The 18357-nt window shown below is 39.5% G+C and overlaps 1 protein-coding gene across 1 annotated transcript in view; it reads right to left on the bottom strand.

Annotated features, from left to right (window-relative positions):
- XRN2 (5'-3' exoribonuclease 2) overlaps positions 1 to 18357 on the bottom strand; it is a 64318-nt gene that overhangs the window by 27865 nt on the left and 18096 nt on the right. Inside the window, exons 7-20 of the mRNA XM_083448614.1 lie at positions 18064 to 18136; positions 17061 to 17111; positions 16152 to 16309; positions 15454 to 15528; positions 13776 to 13909; positions 12013 to 12070; positions 11816 to 11923; positions 10820 to 10864; positions 8985 to 9119; positions 7566 to 7684; positions 6005 to 6140; positions 2854 to 2961; positions 2666 to 2755; positions 822 to 894 (exon numbers count right to left, since the gene is read on the bottom strand). Coding sequence (XP_083304740.1) covers positions 822 to 894; positions 2666 to 2755; positions 2854 to 2961; positions 6005 to 6140; positions 7566 to 7684; positions 8985 to 9119; positions 10820 to 10864; positions 11816 to 11923; positions 12013 to 12070; positions 13776 to 13909; positions 15454 to 15528; positions 16152 to 16309; positions 17061 to 17111; positions 18064 to 18136 — 1363 coding nt within the window. The remainder of the gene's footprint in view (positions 1 to 821; positions 895 to 2665; positions 2756 to 2853; positions 2962 to 6004; positions 6141 to 7565; positions 7685 to 8984; positions 9120 to 10819; positions 10865 to 11815; positions 11924 to 12012; positions 12071 to 13775; positions 13910 to 15453; positions 15529 to 16151; positions 16310 to 17060; positions 17112 to 18063; positions 18137 to 18357) is intronic.

The following is an 18357-nucleotide window of genomic DNA, read 5'->3' as shown; positions in this document are numbered from 1 at the left end:
GTACAAAAGGGTAGAAGAAACTTTGGCAAGATGAAATTGTCCCCAAATCATAAAAAGATCCTTAATGGATCCGACCCTAGTCTTACCTAGTTCAACATCCTGTTCTTACAGTGGCTCACCAAATCAAGCCAAGCTAAGCGTATGGTTTAGCTCTCTCACTGAAATTAGTGAGACTTAATGGTACAGGCAACCTCCTCTTTACGCGGGGGTTACGTTCCAAGGCATACATGAAATCATGTATATATTCCTTATGGGCACAGTCACATTTCAACTCTCTTTAGTCAGCAGAAATAAATGCTGCAAAAGTATAAAGCACAACCTAGTCAATAAACACTCTTTAAAATGAAGACTAGAAGATTTAAAGTTAACTTTGGTTAGACTGTACCAATGAACTGTGTCAAAGTATACTTGTAAATATGTAACTTTTCTTCAGTTCATTATGGTATTAGCTTTTAGTTTTTTGCTAATTCAGAAGTTCTACATTCCAAGTTATAAAGGTTTTCAGAATCCTAATAAAATTACTGAAGAATGCAAGACCCCAAAAATTATTTTCAAGCATTTCTATCTGGCTTTCTGTTATAAAAGTAACTCAAAGCAGCTAAATAATTAAAATACTCCAAAACAAAATATGCTACATGAATAATGAATTGTGTTTTAGTTAATTTCCAAGCCAAAATAATGTTATCTGATAACAGACACATAAATCATTTTGGCAAGTGGTTGCAAACATGACTTACAGAATAAATTCTTTCTTGTTTTGTTCAAATGACTCCAAAGACATATTTATGAACAAGTATTAATTTCGTGATCTTAAATGTTACCTTGCCAAGCATATTTCTTTCCATTCAAATCAATAGCAAAGTCTTCAGGGTAAAAATCAATTATACTTGATTCCTGTTTTTTAAAAAACAAGATCATTACAGTGATTCAGAGATTTGTACAGTAACAGATGAAGAGTTAGATTAATCTTGCACAAGCTTAGAGATCCTATTTAGCTCTTGTTGCATTTACATCCCCCCTTTTCTCCAAGGAGTGCAAGGTGGTCCAGTCCTTCCTCCTTTACCCCAACAACCCCATGAGGTAAATTAGGGTGAGAGGCAGTGATGGATCCACAGTCCCCCAGTGAACCTCATGGCCAAATGGGGGTTTCGAACCCTGATCTCCCAGGTCCAAGTCTGACACTCTAACCACTACACCACACTGACTCGTCATCTTTTTTGGTGAAGTGGTCTATAAAGTTTTCTGAATTAAAAATAATAATACATATAAGCTATTTCTTTTCTTTTTTTCAAACTCAGTACAGTGGTACCTTGGTTTACAAACTTAATCCGTTCTGGAAGTCTGTTCTTAAACCAAAGCGTTCTTAAACCAAGCCGTGCTTTCCCATAGAAAGTAATGGAAACGGATTAATCCGTTCCAGACAATGAAAAGCAACCCCTGAAACAGCAATTTCACATGAATTTTACTACCTAACAAGGCCATTGATCCATAAAATGAAAACAATAATCAATGTACTATACAATACTATAAAATAAATAAAACAGTATTGTAGATGATAAAAATGAAAAGTAAAAATTTTTCTTCCCTGTACTAATGATAGTCATTGTTTGGATGGGGGGGGCACTTTTATCCATTTCCACAGTCACACAATCAATCAATCAATCAGCAGTTGAACTGGGATCCACACAGATCCCCCCCCCCCCATGCTGCCGGCCAGGTGGAGGGAACTTGTTCTTGCTGCCGAGCCGCTTGGGAGATGGAGGTGCATGGAAAGGCCGCACGGTTTCCCGAGACAAGAGCCAGCTGGCTGGCGGGCGCGCAGCTTCGCTCCCTTGCTGCTATGGGAAACGTCGTGATGACCCCCTTCTTCGCTGCTGGACAATGGAAGTGTGACACTCAAAACGGAAGTGCACCTCCACAGTATGTTCATATATCCCCCCCCCAAAAAAAAAAACACACCACACCACACAACCCGGAACACTCATTTCCGGGTTTGAAGTGGTTGCAACCCAAAAAGTTCATTGGCTAGGCTGTTCATAACCTGAGGTACCACTGTACGAAGAACAGGTCAAAATGAACAGTACTTTGTTGACAATTTTCAAGCTCTGGTGCAATGACCACTTCTAAAGTTTGAAATTTCAAACTGCAAGTTCTGGACATTTTCTAAATGTTAACACTTCAGACAGTAGCCTTAATCTCTCTTGCCAGTTGTAGTTCTCATTGCTTATCTTGGGTACATGCTCCACAATGTGGCTTGACCAGAATTGGGACAGCTGGTGGGGCCATTTGAGGTCATCCTATCTCAGTGTTTCTCAAACTTAGTGGTTGTTGGACTACAACTCCCATCATCCCTAGCTGGCAGGACCAGTGGTTAGGGATGATGGGAGTTGCAGGACAACAGCTGGAGGCCCCAGTTTGAGAAACACTGTCCTAGCTCTAACTGTTCCTCAGTTCACTACAGCTAGCAAAGAACAAATTGGGCTCCAACTGGAAGAGGTGTACCCTGACCTCAAGTCAGTCTGGTTTTCCAATTTTCTGTCTCCAGTAAACAGAGTAAAACAGGCACATTATTCAGACAGATACTGAAGCTATTAATAGAATATCAAAACAAACATTTCAATTTTGAATAGATGAAAAGGTGAATAAACAAAAGCAAAATTCTTACCGGATCAGTCATAAGATTCCGCCAAGTTGGTGGGAGAAAGTTACCACTAGCTGCAGGAAAGACTCCCATAAGTTGTTCAAGAGGTCTGAACTGCCAAAAACAAAAGTCAACAGCAATAACTACTTTGATCACCCCCATAACAATATTAGTGACTTCCAAATAATTATAAAGATGAACAGTAATCTTACCGGTTTGGTTCCTTTTTCAAAGTCTGAGGGCATGTCTGCAATTCCTTCAAAATCTGAAGCAAATGGCGCATAATGGAATGGATAATACCATTTCCAGGAGGCACACCCCTAGTTTGCAAAATGTAAGAAGAAACCAAGTCACAGCTAGAAGACCCAGTAACTCTTCTGTAGGGAGACAGGCAAGACTGAAAGCCATCTGGTAACTAATTCACATCAATTTCTAAAGCAACATACGTATTTGCCAAAATATTGATCATTATTTTTTTGGTAAACCAACTTAAGATATGGGACCAATATACCAATTCAACAAATGAAACAGTGACCACAAATCTCTTTTCCAGTGGCAATGTCATTTTACATTACTACTAACTCAGTAGCCACTGCTTTACATATTGATAACTTCTTGCAATATACTGCAAAGATGGCATACCAAACTTACTCACTGAAAAAGAAATCAAGTGATTGTAACATCTACAATACAATTCACCAACGGTCAGCAGCATGGGGCAGAACATTTTCCATAACAAAAACATTTCAGTTTCTATAAAAGCATTGCTTCTCAAAATTTGCTTTTAATAATGGATACCATATTAATTAAACTCAACAGATTCAAAATTCTAATTATCATTTTTCAGGAGTGTGTCAAGGAAGCATATGCCTATACAATTATATTTATATGCCTGCCGCACAACTGTATCTTTTGTGGGGGTTATGTTCCAGAAATGGCAAAACTACATATACCCAAAACACCCTTGCGCCAACACCCTCCCTTGCTATCCAGGCTCTGGGAAGCTCTCACAGGGCCGTCTGAGTTCCTGCAAGAGCCTCCCTGAGCCTGTAAGCAAGACAGAGAGCTTAAAAGCTATTTCTGCACCAGGAAAACCCACTGCAAAAGGAGCTTTTAAGCTCTTTGCTTTGTGTGCAATTAATTTGTGGGACTTCAACTAGCTTGCTTTCAACCGTGCATAAGATGCCATCATTTTGTATATGTATACAGAGTGCTTTGCTGCCCAGTTGAGAAAACCAGATCCAGCATGTGGCCTGTCACATGCCTTGGGTCAATGACATAAAATTGTAGAGTCTGAAGGGACCTTGAGGGTCATGTAGTCAAACCGTCTGAAATGCACGAATCTCAACTAAATTACGCATGACAGAAGGTCACTCAACCTCTGCTTAAAAACCTCCAAAGGAGTCTATCATCTCTCATGTGAGTCTGTTCCATTGTGGAACAGCTCTTACTATACAGATGTTCTTCCTAATGTTTAGCCAAAGTCTCCTCTATGCACATTCTAGCTTGTCAATATCCTTCTTAACCTGTGGTGCCCAGAACTGGGCACAGTATTCCGGGTTTGGTCTGACCAGGGTTTAAATGAGCAGGACCCTGACTTCCTTTGATTGGGACACCAGACTTCTGTTGATGAAGCCTAGATTAACATTAGCTTTATTTGCTGCTGCATTACACTGCAGTCCAGGTTGTGGTTTTGAATAAGATCCTCCAGCTACAGTAAGGAGACTAGCAAAGATAGAAGAGGTAGAAGTCATCTGAAGAGCAAGAACAGCTGGCTTATAGGTTCTAGATAAAGCCAGGCTGAGTGCATTTCTGCAGAATCCTTCAGTCAGTAAACAGTTCAGACTTTTCAAGCTCACAGAATCCTGACTCACTGACTGTTGCAATTATAGCTGACAATAGTTTGCTTCCCAACAATCCTAATGCACTTTCACTTTTTGCAGCTAGTTTGCCAGAAGACTGTTTTGTTGTTGGAGCCATTGTTGAGCAGAAGGCAAAAGCCAGACAGAAAACTAACAGAGGCAAAAAGGCTTTATTTATTTATTGTGGAATCAAAAGCGCTATAGAGAGATAGCTGTAATAAGCTGAAGAAGAAGAAGAAGAAGAAGAAGAAGAAGAAGAAGAAGAAGAAGAAGAAGAAGAAGAAAGGTAGGAACATTTTTTAAGAAGAGGAGATGCATACCAAAAACAGAGGCCTGAGCTATGAATAATGGGGAGAGGAACACAACTTCTATGCTGGAAAGGGTAGAGATGAACTGAGGAGCCACCAGCAGGAGAAAGGATAAAGGGGGAAAAATCTAGACCACACCCTTGCTTTCTGGGTGGCTGGAAAAGGCACAACCCACAGTGGATGTCTCCCACACCAAACAAGAGGCAAGGTTGTGCAGGGAAGCAGGAGCGCATAAACCTCAGAAGAGGTTCAGCTCATTTATACTGCGTTAAACCATGGTTTAAAGTGATGTCCCCATGAAATCATAGAACATGTTCCTTTTATATTAAGGAAGTTTGAAGTTACAAAAAACAATGGCATGAGATGTGATTTGAGAAATCATACAGACAAAAGTAACACGAAGTGCTAATTCAAAGCAAACACCAATAACTTCCAAAACACATGCCTGAATCTAAACCAAATCTACTACCTCAGCATAACCCTATGGCAAATAGAGAAGGCCAGGGTGTGAGGGCATCTTATTTAAATGTGGTTAATGTCTACTGGCTTTAACTAATCCAGAAGTTTCTGAATCTGCACAACAGACCTGTTTTATTTATCTTTATAATAACTATCCTTCATTATCTATTGTTAAACATTTCTTCAGACTCCAATTGAATGAAACATTTCTGACCATTACACACACACACAATAGCAGTGCATTATAATTGTCCCAAATCTTAATTTAAACTTTTTGATACGCTTCTGTAGAAAGATAACATAATAATTGCACTCCCGACTGATCATTCGTGGTATCAGGGTTTTACCAAAATAAAGTTGCTGTAAAACATCATTACAACACTACAACATGATTTGCTTGATTAAGCTTTAAAGAGCTCAATATAGCTAACAGAATTAAACCATTATAATACTTTAAAAAAAGAAGAAGAAAAAGATGGCTACTAAAATCAATTTCATGAAGACAGCTTCAAGCAAGTAATGAAAATGTCACAGGGTCTTCTCTGTGTCTAAATATCCAGATTTACAATGAAAACCTGCTCCGGTCTTTGCATACTCCTCTGTCAATTCTATACCAGCAATGATGCTAGATGTAGCTCTGATTATGCCATTGCTGAGTCTTATTACATTATTTGGGAGACAAGCAAATGAGGTTTTTTGAAATTATAAAAATTTTAATGAACGATAGTAAGTACCTGGTAATAGTACCGGAGAACCCAGCAGAGCCCTTCTACATAAGACTGGACAACTTTACGACGGAAATTTTTATCAGAGACGTCAACATCAAATTTGTTCTTGTAGTAGCGCTGTTTCCAGCCAGCTTCCCATAACCTGTACAACAATTCAAGCTTTGTTATTATTTTTTGTATAACATGACTTGAAATAACATACAATTCAATTTTTAAAATGGTTTTAATACAAGATTAAGTAGTATAACAGCATCACATGCCTTTGTTCACCCCAGAAAACTCTTAAGAGGTAAGTAACATAGATACCTTTCTCATTCTTTCCTCCATTCCCTTCCTGTTAGCCAAACATATGAGTGCACATAGGCTGGGATTCAAAGAGAGGCTTTTCGGGCCCCTCTTCCTTCTGCAGCCCCCTTCACTTCACCTAAGAAGCTTTTATAGAGGTTCACAGAGGTCCTTCTGGCACACGGTAGAAGAAACAGATTCAGCTGGAAGGGAAACCACCCCTTCCCCAGCGTGTGTCTCTGTACACACATAGAGACATGTGCCAAGAAGCTTCTTTGGATCTCAGTCACCAGGCCTTGCTCGACCATGACATTTGTGTGGCACGTGGAGAGCTTGGACAACTCATCATCTCTCAGCCTAAGCTACCACACAGTTTGTTGTGAGCATGAAGTACAACTGTGTGCTATTTGAAGGAAATAGGAGCTCCAAGTTTTGCTTGTGGAACTAATATCCTTTCTCTTGGGAGCAGTTAACCTAACAGTGAAGCATGTATATTAAAATACATTTTCTGAATCCAACAAGCACAAAAGAGTACATCAGTCCTCCAAAAAACTACAGGCTCCCCATTAAAAGCGATTATGGAGAATCCCCCAGCTTTTGGAAAGCATTTTAGAGGGGAGTTGCTGTAAGAGGTGCCCATATACAAGCAGCAGTGACTCTGTGCTACTTTGGATCCATGCCACAATTTCTGACATATTTAAGAGTACACAGAAGAATGTATGAACTCATGAGGCTGTCTTATACAGAATCAAATCACTGGTCAACTTAGCCAAATATTGTCTACCCTGACAGGCAGAGGCTTCCAGCTTGAGGCTTTTTAAACTGGAGCTGCTGGGTTTTTAGCCTGGAATTTTGAGAGTAAAAAGTATATCCTTTAGCAATAATCCAATTCCCCAAAGGAGCTGAAGCCTTAAGTAAAGAGATTTGGTTGTAGAACTTTAAGAGTTAAACAGTTTCATTTATGCTGTAAAACAATGACATTCTGCTCACAGTTGCTGAGCTGAATATTGAACCTCTAGCCAATCTGGTGCTGAGTCTCAAAGGGAGTAGTAGCTTTTAGGACGAAAACCTTCATGCATACTAATGGAGACACTTAAAATTTAACAGCTATAGCCTACACATCTCACTGGAATTTCCTGAGTATCCCAACCCTCCACATTAATTATTGGTGGATAAAAAGATCATGGAAAAGCATTAGAAGGTGCTATAGATAAAGGGTAAACAGTATTAATGAGGCGACATCCCTTTTGACAATTCACTAACAAAGTACCAAATGTATCACCTGATATTATCTTCAGGCTCAGGTTCACTGTCACTGTCCTCTACTTTCCGCTTAATTCCTCCTGCTGGGGATGGTGAACCATCAGAGGTGAAACTCGCATTAGGAGACGCTGAAGGAGTCTGGGGATGCAGTTGTCAGGCAGATAGTTGGAAAAAGGTTTCATTACACTTATAAAAATAATGGCTTTGTCATAAAGAAATAAAAAAAGAACCATCTATTTTATTGAGGTGCAGAAGCTGGGATCCAAAAGAATCATGTACAAGCCAGTTCCAGGCACCCAAGTGGCTTTGAGCAAGTAGCATTCCATTCCATGTAAAAAGCCACCGGGGGGGGGGTGCGGTTCAAAAGCAGATTGTGATACGGCAGGCAGAGAGAGTCGCTGTGTTTAAAAGAAGGAAAACATACCACTAGAGATCCTGCTCCCCCAACTCAACAGAGCTGAAGACTACTTTATGTGTTACAATTTTATTAGGTGCATCTATCAGTTAAAACCATTAAAAGTGCATATATGTTGTTTTAACTTCATGTAAACAGTGGAAATTTGTGCTGGAAAATGCCAGTCTTGGCTCCACACATATGGAGCAAACTTCCTTGTACATGAAACTGGGGTGTGTATGTGTATGTCTCAAGAGTTCATTAATTTGACTGATTGATTAAATTTCTATCCAGTCCTTCCTCTCAAAGGAACCCAGGACAGCAAACATCAAAACAATTAAAAAACAACAACACATTTTAAACATTTTAAAACTAATGTTTGCATACAAACATATGCACAGAGGCACATGGTAAGGAGACAAAGGCAATTCCTGGTCTCACCCTGGGTTTAACCTCTAGGACCAAGGGAGCAAAGGTAAAATTAGAAAATGGGGAGTAGGAAAAAGGAGGGATTTTTGGATGAATGGTGGGGAAAGAGGAAATAAATGATATTTCAGAGTGCCAAAAACAATAAATATTAACAGTAGAAAACTACAATAAACAGAAACCAGAAGTATTGTGTTCTCTTTGGAATTCTCAGGCACCTCACTTTCATACAATCATAAAATTGCAGAGTTAGAAGGGACCACAAGGTTCATCTATTCTAACCCCCTGCAATCTCTTGAAATTTGTTTGTGCTAACAGGCCTGTTCAGATGCTTACAATGTTCTGAATAGTCAGCTCTTTTAATAATTGTTCTGATGTTTTGTAAATATTTGAAATAAATAAATAAATAAATAAATAAATAAATAAATAAGGGTGTGACATGTATAGTGAAGTTCAAGCAGACAGTTGCTTACCTACAGCTATTTAAAAGAACTTGAAGTTGTACTTAAAAGAGATTCACTTGCAGAAATAAAATTGAGCCACTAGTAAGCCACAGGTCTATAAACTCACTTAGTCATTACTTCTATGCTTGTGACAAAGTTCAGATCAATCACTTACAGTGCTCTGTCTGTCTTGCATTCTCATTTCAAAGGCTGCATGTCTTGGATTATTGATTGGTTGATGACTTCCTCTATTTCCCCTCCCCAAAGGTTGTGGGGTGAACTGGCCACCAGGCATAGAATGCTGTTCCCTCTAGATGAGCAGACATACATTAGCAGAAATGTTTATCATCATTTTCCAGGCAAGAATGAAATATTTCTTGAATGCTGAGACTCAGCAGAGGCTGCAATTATGTACACAAAAGCCTATGGGTTCCACTGATAAAATAAGTAAGTAGCAGTATACATTTTATCCAATGCTTCCACTTGGATTTAGATTGTTTTAGTTGATTGGTTAAAGTGCTTCAGTTTTGTCACTATGTTATCTCCATTACTAAAACAGCTGTAAAGAACAGAGCAAGTGTTACAACTATGAAATAAGCTTAGAACCAAAATCTAAACATGTGCTAGCCATCTGTCACAGGCTGCATTTCCAAATCTAACCAGGAGAGTAGCAGTACAATCCTAAGCATAAAAGGGGCTGCCACCCCTGCTCACTTCACCCCAACACCCCGTCCCCCCCCATAGGTTGCCAACCTCCCTCAGACCTCCTTGCCACGGAGGGAAGCCTGAGGCTTCTTTCTCTGGAGCGGCAGCAGGAGCGAGGGGGGAGGGTGAAGGGAGGAAACACAGCAGGGTGCAAGGGTGGAAACACTTTCTCTCATTCATTCTCTGCCTCCCTTCCAGCAGTGGCAAAAGTAGGGGAGTGGGAAATGAAGGGGCAAAAGATTTGGACTTTCCCTTTCACCAGTCTAGCGGCAAAGGAGAAAGGCAGTCATGCCGTAGTTCATCCTGCCACCTGCCAGAAGCCAACCAAACTTCAGCATGGCAACATTCTTATATTTTTATGTATATAAGAAGACATTTAAGTCACGAACATCAGTGTTCCTAGACAATTCTGACAAGTTTCACATCAAATATGAGACCTGGCCTTAGAATAAGCTGCTATTAATCCAGGTGGCATATGTGAGGAAGGTGGTGGCATTAAAGTAGAGATATGAGAGTGATGGGAAGACAAATCTACCGTAAAGACTACACTTAGAGGAGTTCAATTGACACCCCCTGCCTTGGGAGCAGTGGAATACATGGTGTTTCAATTGTTGTATAAAAGTTACCAGAAAAAGTTTTGGGGGGAGGGTGAGGAAGTGTAAAAATGGCACAAAAAACATGATCTTTTTTATATGAAGTCTTTATTATTGCAGTTCTATGGAAAGCCTCATTTAATTCAATGGAATTTACTTCTGAAAAACAGGCATAAGATTGTTCTGTATGCCTTGAATTTAGTCTAGCATCTAAGGAACCTATAGCTAAGGGGTTTATGTACCCAAGCAGCGTTCCATGCTGCTCAGCAAGACAGTTTCCTAACTGAAAGTAGGTCCAGACACAGTGTGTGGGGGGGGGGGGAGTCAAAGATCTTATGGGGGCAGATGCGTTCTTGGGCATGCACACAGATGTTATTTGGAGTCTGGATCATTTGCTGCAGCTGAGATATAAATCATTGTTCAGCTAGTTCCATGAGCCTAATGAAGCACTAAGCATGTTTCTCAAAGGCCCCCATGTTACGCGTCCAAGAGAAACTTCAATAGTAGTTTGTGATTTGGGATAGAATGGGTATTGCAAAAAGCTGCAATATTATTTATTTATTTTGAGCCTACATTTTAACTCAAAATGGTCAAGAAGTTGGCTTACATAAATAAATAACCATATTAGGACTGTTTTTACCCTAACTGATATATTTGCCTTAAATTAGGATGTTGCAAGGAAAAACAACAGGGCTAGAAGCTCTATATTTACTTTCATCCTTTTTCTTTTATCCTTCTGCCTTCTTCTGAAATTTTCCTAAAATGAAGAATGAAGATATTAGAGCTGTGTGCCATACAAATTACATGGAAAAAACCAAAAACATCAGAAATATTTATTAGGGTCATTTCTTGGGGGGGGGGGGATGCTCAAACAATTATTCATACTTGCCATATGCAGAACTCCCTACTTCCTGCTACAAAAAATGCTGTTGTTCTAAACAAAACTGGAATCCAACTAAAATACTCATAAAAATGTTTAGGAGTATCCATTTGTTTATTTAAATCTCCAGGTGCTTTCCTACCACATCACACACATAGACACTCCACACCCAACATGTCACCGTCAATCACAAAGCAACGTGCAAGCTTTCATGTTTACTAGGTCTTTTACAGACTAGACGCTGAGCAAAAATCAAAAGGTGGGGGGGAATGGGAAAATGTTGCTCAGCATAATGGAAGCTGAAGCTGATGTCTGCTGTAAGACAGCTACCATTGCTTCTTTGTCCAAGAATGTCTTATGCAACACCCTGCCCAGCAACAATCTTTTTCTGTTTTTGCATTCCCCCCCCCTCACATGCAAGTGAAAGAAGTATTCTGTTCAACTCAAAGGTTTGCATACTTATTTATTATTTTTGTTGGTCCTAATGAAGTTATTGTTTGTTTTGCTTCCTTACACTCCCTCTCTCTCTCATGGGCCAACACGGCTCCTGTTTCTTTTCCCTTCCTCACAGAACTGACTTAAAAACATTAAACCAGCCATTCAAAAAATCAAATAAACCCCAGATACAGCACACATTCATTGACAGCTTACAGAGGCAAACTATCCTCTAATGTCTCTGGTTAAAACATGATTTTTAAATTTATTGCATACTAGAGTAACACGAAGATTATTATAAACCACACTCACTGTTTTCAATAATGTAATTAAATTAAACTATTCTCTATAAAACACAGATACACAATAAATATGTCACAGGAACTCTTTTACCTCATCATCTTTTCGCTTCTTAAAAATATTATCTTCAACTTCTCCAACAGATAACATGATCATTTGCACTCTTTGCAAGTTGACATAGCCATTTTCTGTAAGGTATCCCTGTAAATTGTAAAACAGAACTGTAACGATCTTTCCTTCTCCTAAAATTCCACGAGATTAAATTGGGGTGGGCGGGTGAGATGGCTTACCCCAGTTTTGTGCACAACATTTTTATAAATGTTCACTAGACGATCAATTGCTCCTTCCCTGTGAAACAAATATAAATGAATTCATTTAGCCATTTTACAGGATGTTGTACACACACAGTCTGAACCAGCATTTAGTTACTAATCTGTGAACCAGTGCTGATCTCACAGAGGGCCTGCTGCCATTCCTTCCCATAACGAATATCATTGGAAACAAGGAAAACCCATGAATGCTTTCCTTCAGCGACAAGCAGCAGCGACCTAACTCATTAGAGTTGTTATAATTATCTTATGGGAAACTAGAAAAGGCAGGGGTCTGGAAAAAACCTCTAAACTCAACTTTAGGAGAAAGCACTTCTGAATCACCTGTACTATAAAGGCATAGCACCAACAACCACCTGCACACATGACAGGGCAAGCTTGCTACTAAACTGGGAGGGAATGAGCCCAGGCCCAGTCCATGGCACAGAGGAATCAGACGTTCAAGAAGCCTCAATGTAATGTGCAGGATAAATATAAACAATACAAAGTACCGTATTTTTCTGTCTATAAGATGCCCCCATGTATAAGACATCCCTATTTTGGGGGACTCAGATTTAAGAAAATGGGGGGGGGGTGTTCCAGAGTATAAGACGCCCCCTAATTTTTAACATTATTATTTTAGGGAAAAACCCTAGTCTTATACACAGAAAAATACGGTAATTATTTATATGACGTCATGCATTTAAAAAGCCTCAAATCACACACACACTTGATAACCAATTGTAGTTAATAAGTTTGGAACAGCTAAAGCCCTATTACAGAACCACAGAATTGCAGAGGTGGAAGTGACCCTCATGGTCATCTAGTCCAACCCCCTGCAATGGAGGAATCTCAGCTCTCCCTTGTCTAAAGCCATTCTTGCTCTGCTCCTATTGGCAGGAACCTCCAATCTCCAGACGTTTCCGGACTACAACTCCCATCACCCTTGGCCAGCTGAGGATGGTGGGAGTTGTAGTCCAACAACATCTGGGAACCCAAGGTTGAGAAGAGTTGCGTAAGGTTCCTAGAACAAGGCAACATTATTACATGACACATCTTGAAGACTCAGAATTGCTACATAACCTCCAAGTTTTATTGTTACACATCTTGGTATAACAGAAAATGGTCAATAGAATTGGCTGAGAAAATAACATGCCAGGTGAGAGCGGAAGAGGGCAAACACAATCCATATTCCTTTTATAATGTATGGCAAATGTTTACTGAATACATAAATTGTTCAGGCTGGCAAGAATCTACTCAGCACTCATGGGAAAATGTGGTGTGAACTCTAGAGGAATCAAATGAAACTTTAACACATGGCATGATAAAAGTTTGTAATTTGTTGTTTACTATTGTAACAATTGTTTTCTCAAAAATTTTCTTCTCTACCATGAAAATAAATAAAAACAGTTTTGTTTTGTTTTTAAGGAAAACAGAGACAGCACACATACTCAGTTTGGGTAAGGGTTGCCTTAAATCTAAAAGCTAAATGTTGTACACCAAAGAGGGCTTTAGGCTTTTGCTTTTCAAATATCAGCCCCACTCTATGCCACATAGCAAACCATTTTTGAAACTGAAGGAACTTTCAAAACAAGGTTATGGTATGCTATTGGTTCTGAAAAATAGGGGGAAATTGCACAGGAAGAGCCCAAAGTCTTTTGGACACCTAAACACGTTCTCATAACATTCATTGTACAACCTTTCACCACATCAAGTAACTTTGCATATAATGCTGCTTTCCATACCTGATCTCTAACGAAGGTAAATGAGGAAGAAAGTCATTTCCCACAAAGAAACACATGAAAACCCAGTCATCGATACTTCTTTCAACATCAAAAGTGAAAGGCAAACTGGCCATCGTTAGCTCTCTTTCCAAATACTAGAATTATTTGAGAGAGAGAGAGAGAAATGGAACACATTTCTACAGATGCTACTAGAAATAAAATGTTAGTGTGCAGTTATTTATACATAAAGTTCTATACCACTAAATCGAGGGAATTCTCAAAGTGGGGCACAAAAACCTGCCTGACAGGCCATCAAGTCCACAATAAAGGTACTGCTATGCCTAATGTCCCACTTCCGTTCCAAATAGATGTCTAAAGTGACTTAAGCATATTTATTTATTAAATTTTTATACCACCCTCGATCCAAGGATCACAGGGCAGTTTACAGTATAAAAATACAAAATACAAACTCTAATAAGACAAAACAATAACACCCACCATCTCAAAGAATATGCAGAATGTAAGGAGAAAGGTGACCCTTCAGGTAGGCTGGTTTGAAATTGCTAAGGGCACCTTAAATGTGGCCCAGTAGCATATTGGAAGCCAGTGCAAGTTCTTGAAAAGTGATGTCAACTGCTGTAATTAACCAGCATTCTGCAGTAGCTGCAGCTTCCAAACCAGCCTTAATCTTGGACTTGCAGTAATACAGCTTGAGGTTACCAGTGCCTAGACCACCATGGCTAAGCTATCAGAGCATATGGAAAATGCTTACGGTATCTCTTTCCATCCATTACAGATTCAGGTAAGTAGCCATTTCCATCAAGCAAGCGCAATCTGTCTCTCTCACAGAATTAAGGTGAGAATCTAGCAAAGACACTCTTTCCCTACAAACTGGAATTCCTGCATAACTCTTCCTTGAAATTAAGTAATGTCCTCCCCCAACAATTTCATCCTCCAAAACCCCCAGTCCTGATTTTTTCCAAATTCACCTCCAGCAGCTTGGCAAAATTAAAATTTTCTCCTTCCCTCTAACTTGTTTGTCATGGCTAAAAAGGCTAGGAACATGATCTTTCCATGCCGTAAAAAAGTCTACTCCAGATTTTTGTTTTTTCCTTTGCTGCAGCTTACATCACAACCAGTTCATCTTTTTTGTTCCTTTATCAGCCTCTGAAGAACAAAATGTGGGGAGCCCTTGTGAAACTTCTGCAGTCCCCCCCTCCTTTCTGAGATGGAAAGTGGGGTGCGTGAAAGAGAGATGCCAGCTGCGAAGAAGAGAGCGGAGGCTGGGAACGGAGAAAGACCTTGCAGGCAAGACTCTCTGGAGAAGCAAGACACACAAAACCCTTGTATGGTAGCTGAACAAAGCTGACTAACAGAAGTAATGCCTCAAAATGCCAACCTAGTCAGAGGAATGAGAGAAGAGTAGGCAGGGCAGGATTAAATGTAAGACCATTCAGCAGCAGCAGCAGCATGTCCTGAAACCACCTCTTGCTGCTTAACAGGGAAAATGCTGGTAGCTAACAAAAAACAAAGGGCAAGACACATGGCTTCTCCTGGCCGATTGCCAGAATTAATTTTTTGGTTGCCATGGCAACTGGTGCCCATTGGCTTGGAAGTTAGCCCCACTGTATTTAACAGGTCCAGAGACCCACTGCATAGGATTACAGCCTTAGTTCAAACACATCCAAATATTACTTACTTCTCTCAAAACACATAAGCGAATAAAGATAAATTCTTGTTCCGAACCAGGAGGACAATCTGCAAATTGATCGTGCTACAAAAGAGGAAAATGGTATACCATTTGTATGTAAGCTTTACTTTAGAGTACCTTCTCCCACAGCACAGGCCTAAGCATGTTTATTCAGAACTAAGTCCTGCTAAATTCACTAAGTTCTTTGCTCTAGAAAGGTGTGTTTCAGAATGCCACTTCAATAATAAATTAAGATTACAGAAAATTCCTGTGCATGCTTTATTCTCAGGTAAGAGTATCTGGGACTGTTTCTGAAATCAAGGGGATGAAGTCTAAACTTGCAGAGCTGCCTCTAATCTGTCATCCCATTCCCATTTTGCTGCACAATATTTAAACACATTTTGGCATTTCTGCTGAATTGATCTGCCCCTCCCCACAAGTCCCATAATTTGTTAGACCACATTTATTTCAAGGAAATGAATCCTGCTTTGTGTTCCTTCCTTTACAAATAGTTGAGAATGGGTTTCAGTATGTCCTTGTTGCCAACCTGCAATGTTAGTCTGAGAGACAGAGATTACTCAAAGCCACACAATGACTTCATGGCTAAGGAAGGATCTCAACAGGAATCTCCTTCGTTCAAACCTATCATTTCATTCTCTTGCACAACACGCTGGCTCTTGAGAAAGTGAGCAAACTGTTCAACCTACCTCCCCTTTTTTTTCTTTTGGCAGACCCTGACAGTCCTTAACTTCATGTCCAAACTGGTTGCAAAGAGCACATGGCTTTGGTTTATTAGGCTTAAATTCTTCTCTAATTATAGTAAAGTTTGGTTCATGTGTAGCCAATCCCAACATAATTAGGTCAGCTATAAAAGAAATAAAGCAAAAATCAAATACTAAGTAAATAACTACAATAATGGCCAATGCAGATGATCCTCCGAACAAAACAATGTCAATTAGCAGTATAACATTATTATTTTTCATAACAGAATATGTATACTGCTTAACTGTAAATTCAGGCACCAGACCCATTGGCAAACCATGCGCTACAAAGATGCTTGCAAACATGCTATGAAGGCTGGCAATATCAACCACACCATGTGAGAATCGGCAACAGATGACCGCAGTACCTGAAAACAGAGTCAGGTCATGCATCTACACCAGTGCCCAGAGGAGAAATGATTGCTGGGAGGAGCGCAGACAGAAGAAATGTCTTGGTGCATCTGCAGCAGCACAACTGGATGGTTTCTTCTGCCCCAGATGCAATAAAACATGTCTCTCCTCTATTGGTCTCTAGAGCCACAGCAGACGCTGCAACCTTCCAACAGTTAGACTTCACACCCAAAGGTGTACTCCTCCATTGTCTTCCAAAACAGACAGATGCCAACCAACTAATTGTAAATAAAAGCTCTAAGCAATTGCAAATATGTTAATTATGTAGACATAAGTTTTTTAACAACCTTAGTAACCTCCAAAATATAACTGTAGACCCCAAGATGGCATTGCCACATTTACAAATGTGGTTTACTCAGTATACACAGTACTGACCCATACAAATCATTCTCTACTTAACTGCTAGAAGAATTACTAATGGAAGAAAACTAAGAATGGACTTACCATCAGCACCACACAAACAGTGATGGGTGTTTGGATCATGATTCGGTTGAGCTAAAGCAAAAAAGAAAGAAATGTTAGATACATTTTATTATTCTTAGGCAGAAGGAAATAATTACTCATTGCTGACCTCTAAGGCTGAATAAAATTACATATGCTGCCCTTGGCTCTTTTGGTAGGAAAGGATAGCGTATAAAATAAATAAATAAATAAATTGCAAAAGCACAATAGACAGTCAAGAGGTCAGAAAGGCAATACAGAAGTAGAAAGTTGATAAAACTGGCAGACCTAGTGGCGTTTTCACCAGAATACTATTGATTTATAGGCGTGCCTTGGAACTCAAACGCCTTGGTCCCAAACAATCGAAACCGAGAAGTGACTGTTCTGGTTTTCTAATGATTTTTGGAAGCCAAACGTTCGGTATGGCTTCCGATTGGCTGCAGGATGCTCCTGCAGCCAATCAGAAGCCACACCTTGGTTTTCGAATGGTTCCAGGAGTCAAAGGGACTCCCGGAATGCATTCTCTTCAAGAACCAAGGTACGACTGTACCGCCCTTCATCAAAAGATCTCAGGGCGGTTTACAAGATAATATGAATACCTGTAGCTGCCAGGATATTTAATGATTGTTTGCCATTTAATCAGATTCCAAATTCATGAAGATTAAGCCCAAAGCCCAACTGGAGCCGGCCCTGGTGTTGTCTTTGCCAGTCTTCCTCACTCTCTCCTTCCTTCCCATTTTAAAGGTCAATATTTCATTCCAAGTTGCTCTATGTTTTTAATTCTAATACTGTACTGTATCTAATGTTCTAAAACCACTATAGTATTTATGATTCATAAAAAAACCACACCTCTCTTTACTGTTCTAAACACCTTTTTTCACATCTGTTTTGCTTATCCACTTTTGCATAAAAATATTCAGAAAAAGTAGATCTATTCACATTGAACAGCCCACTTTTACTAATATCAGTAGATACAACTTTTACTGTAGAAACTGCAAAAAAATACCTCTTTGCCTTCGTATGTAATCCATGATTTTGTGTTCACCTTCACCCGGAGCACTAGCATCAGATAAAATAACCTACAAACATCACCACAAAGAGGAAACATAAAAAGTAGAGTGAAACACTCAATACTTTGCAACACCATTAAAATTACTACTAATTTGTGTTATTTGGCACAGTGTTCCTGAAGACCTAGGACATTTTAAAAAAATAAATCAAAACTGGAAGCGCATTGCACTCATGCACAAAGTTACACATCACTCCCCAAAACAACATTCACACATCCTCCTTACAACTA

This window comes from Podarcis tiliguerta (assembly GCF_965153285.1).
Source record: "Podarcis tiliguerta genome assembly, chromosome: 7".
NCBI lineage: Eukaryota > Metazoa > Chordata > Lepidosauria > Squamata > Lacertidae > Podarcis > Podarcis tiliguerta.
This window is presented reverse-complemented; position numbering and strand designations above follow the sequence as displayed.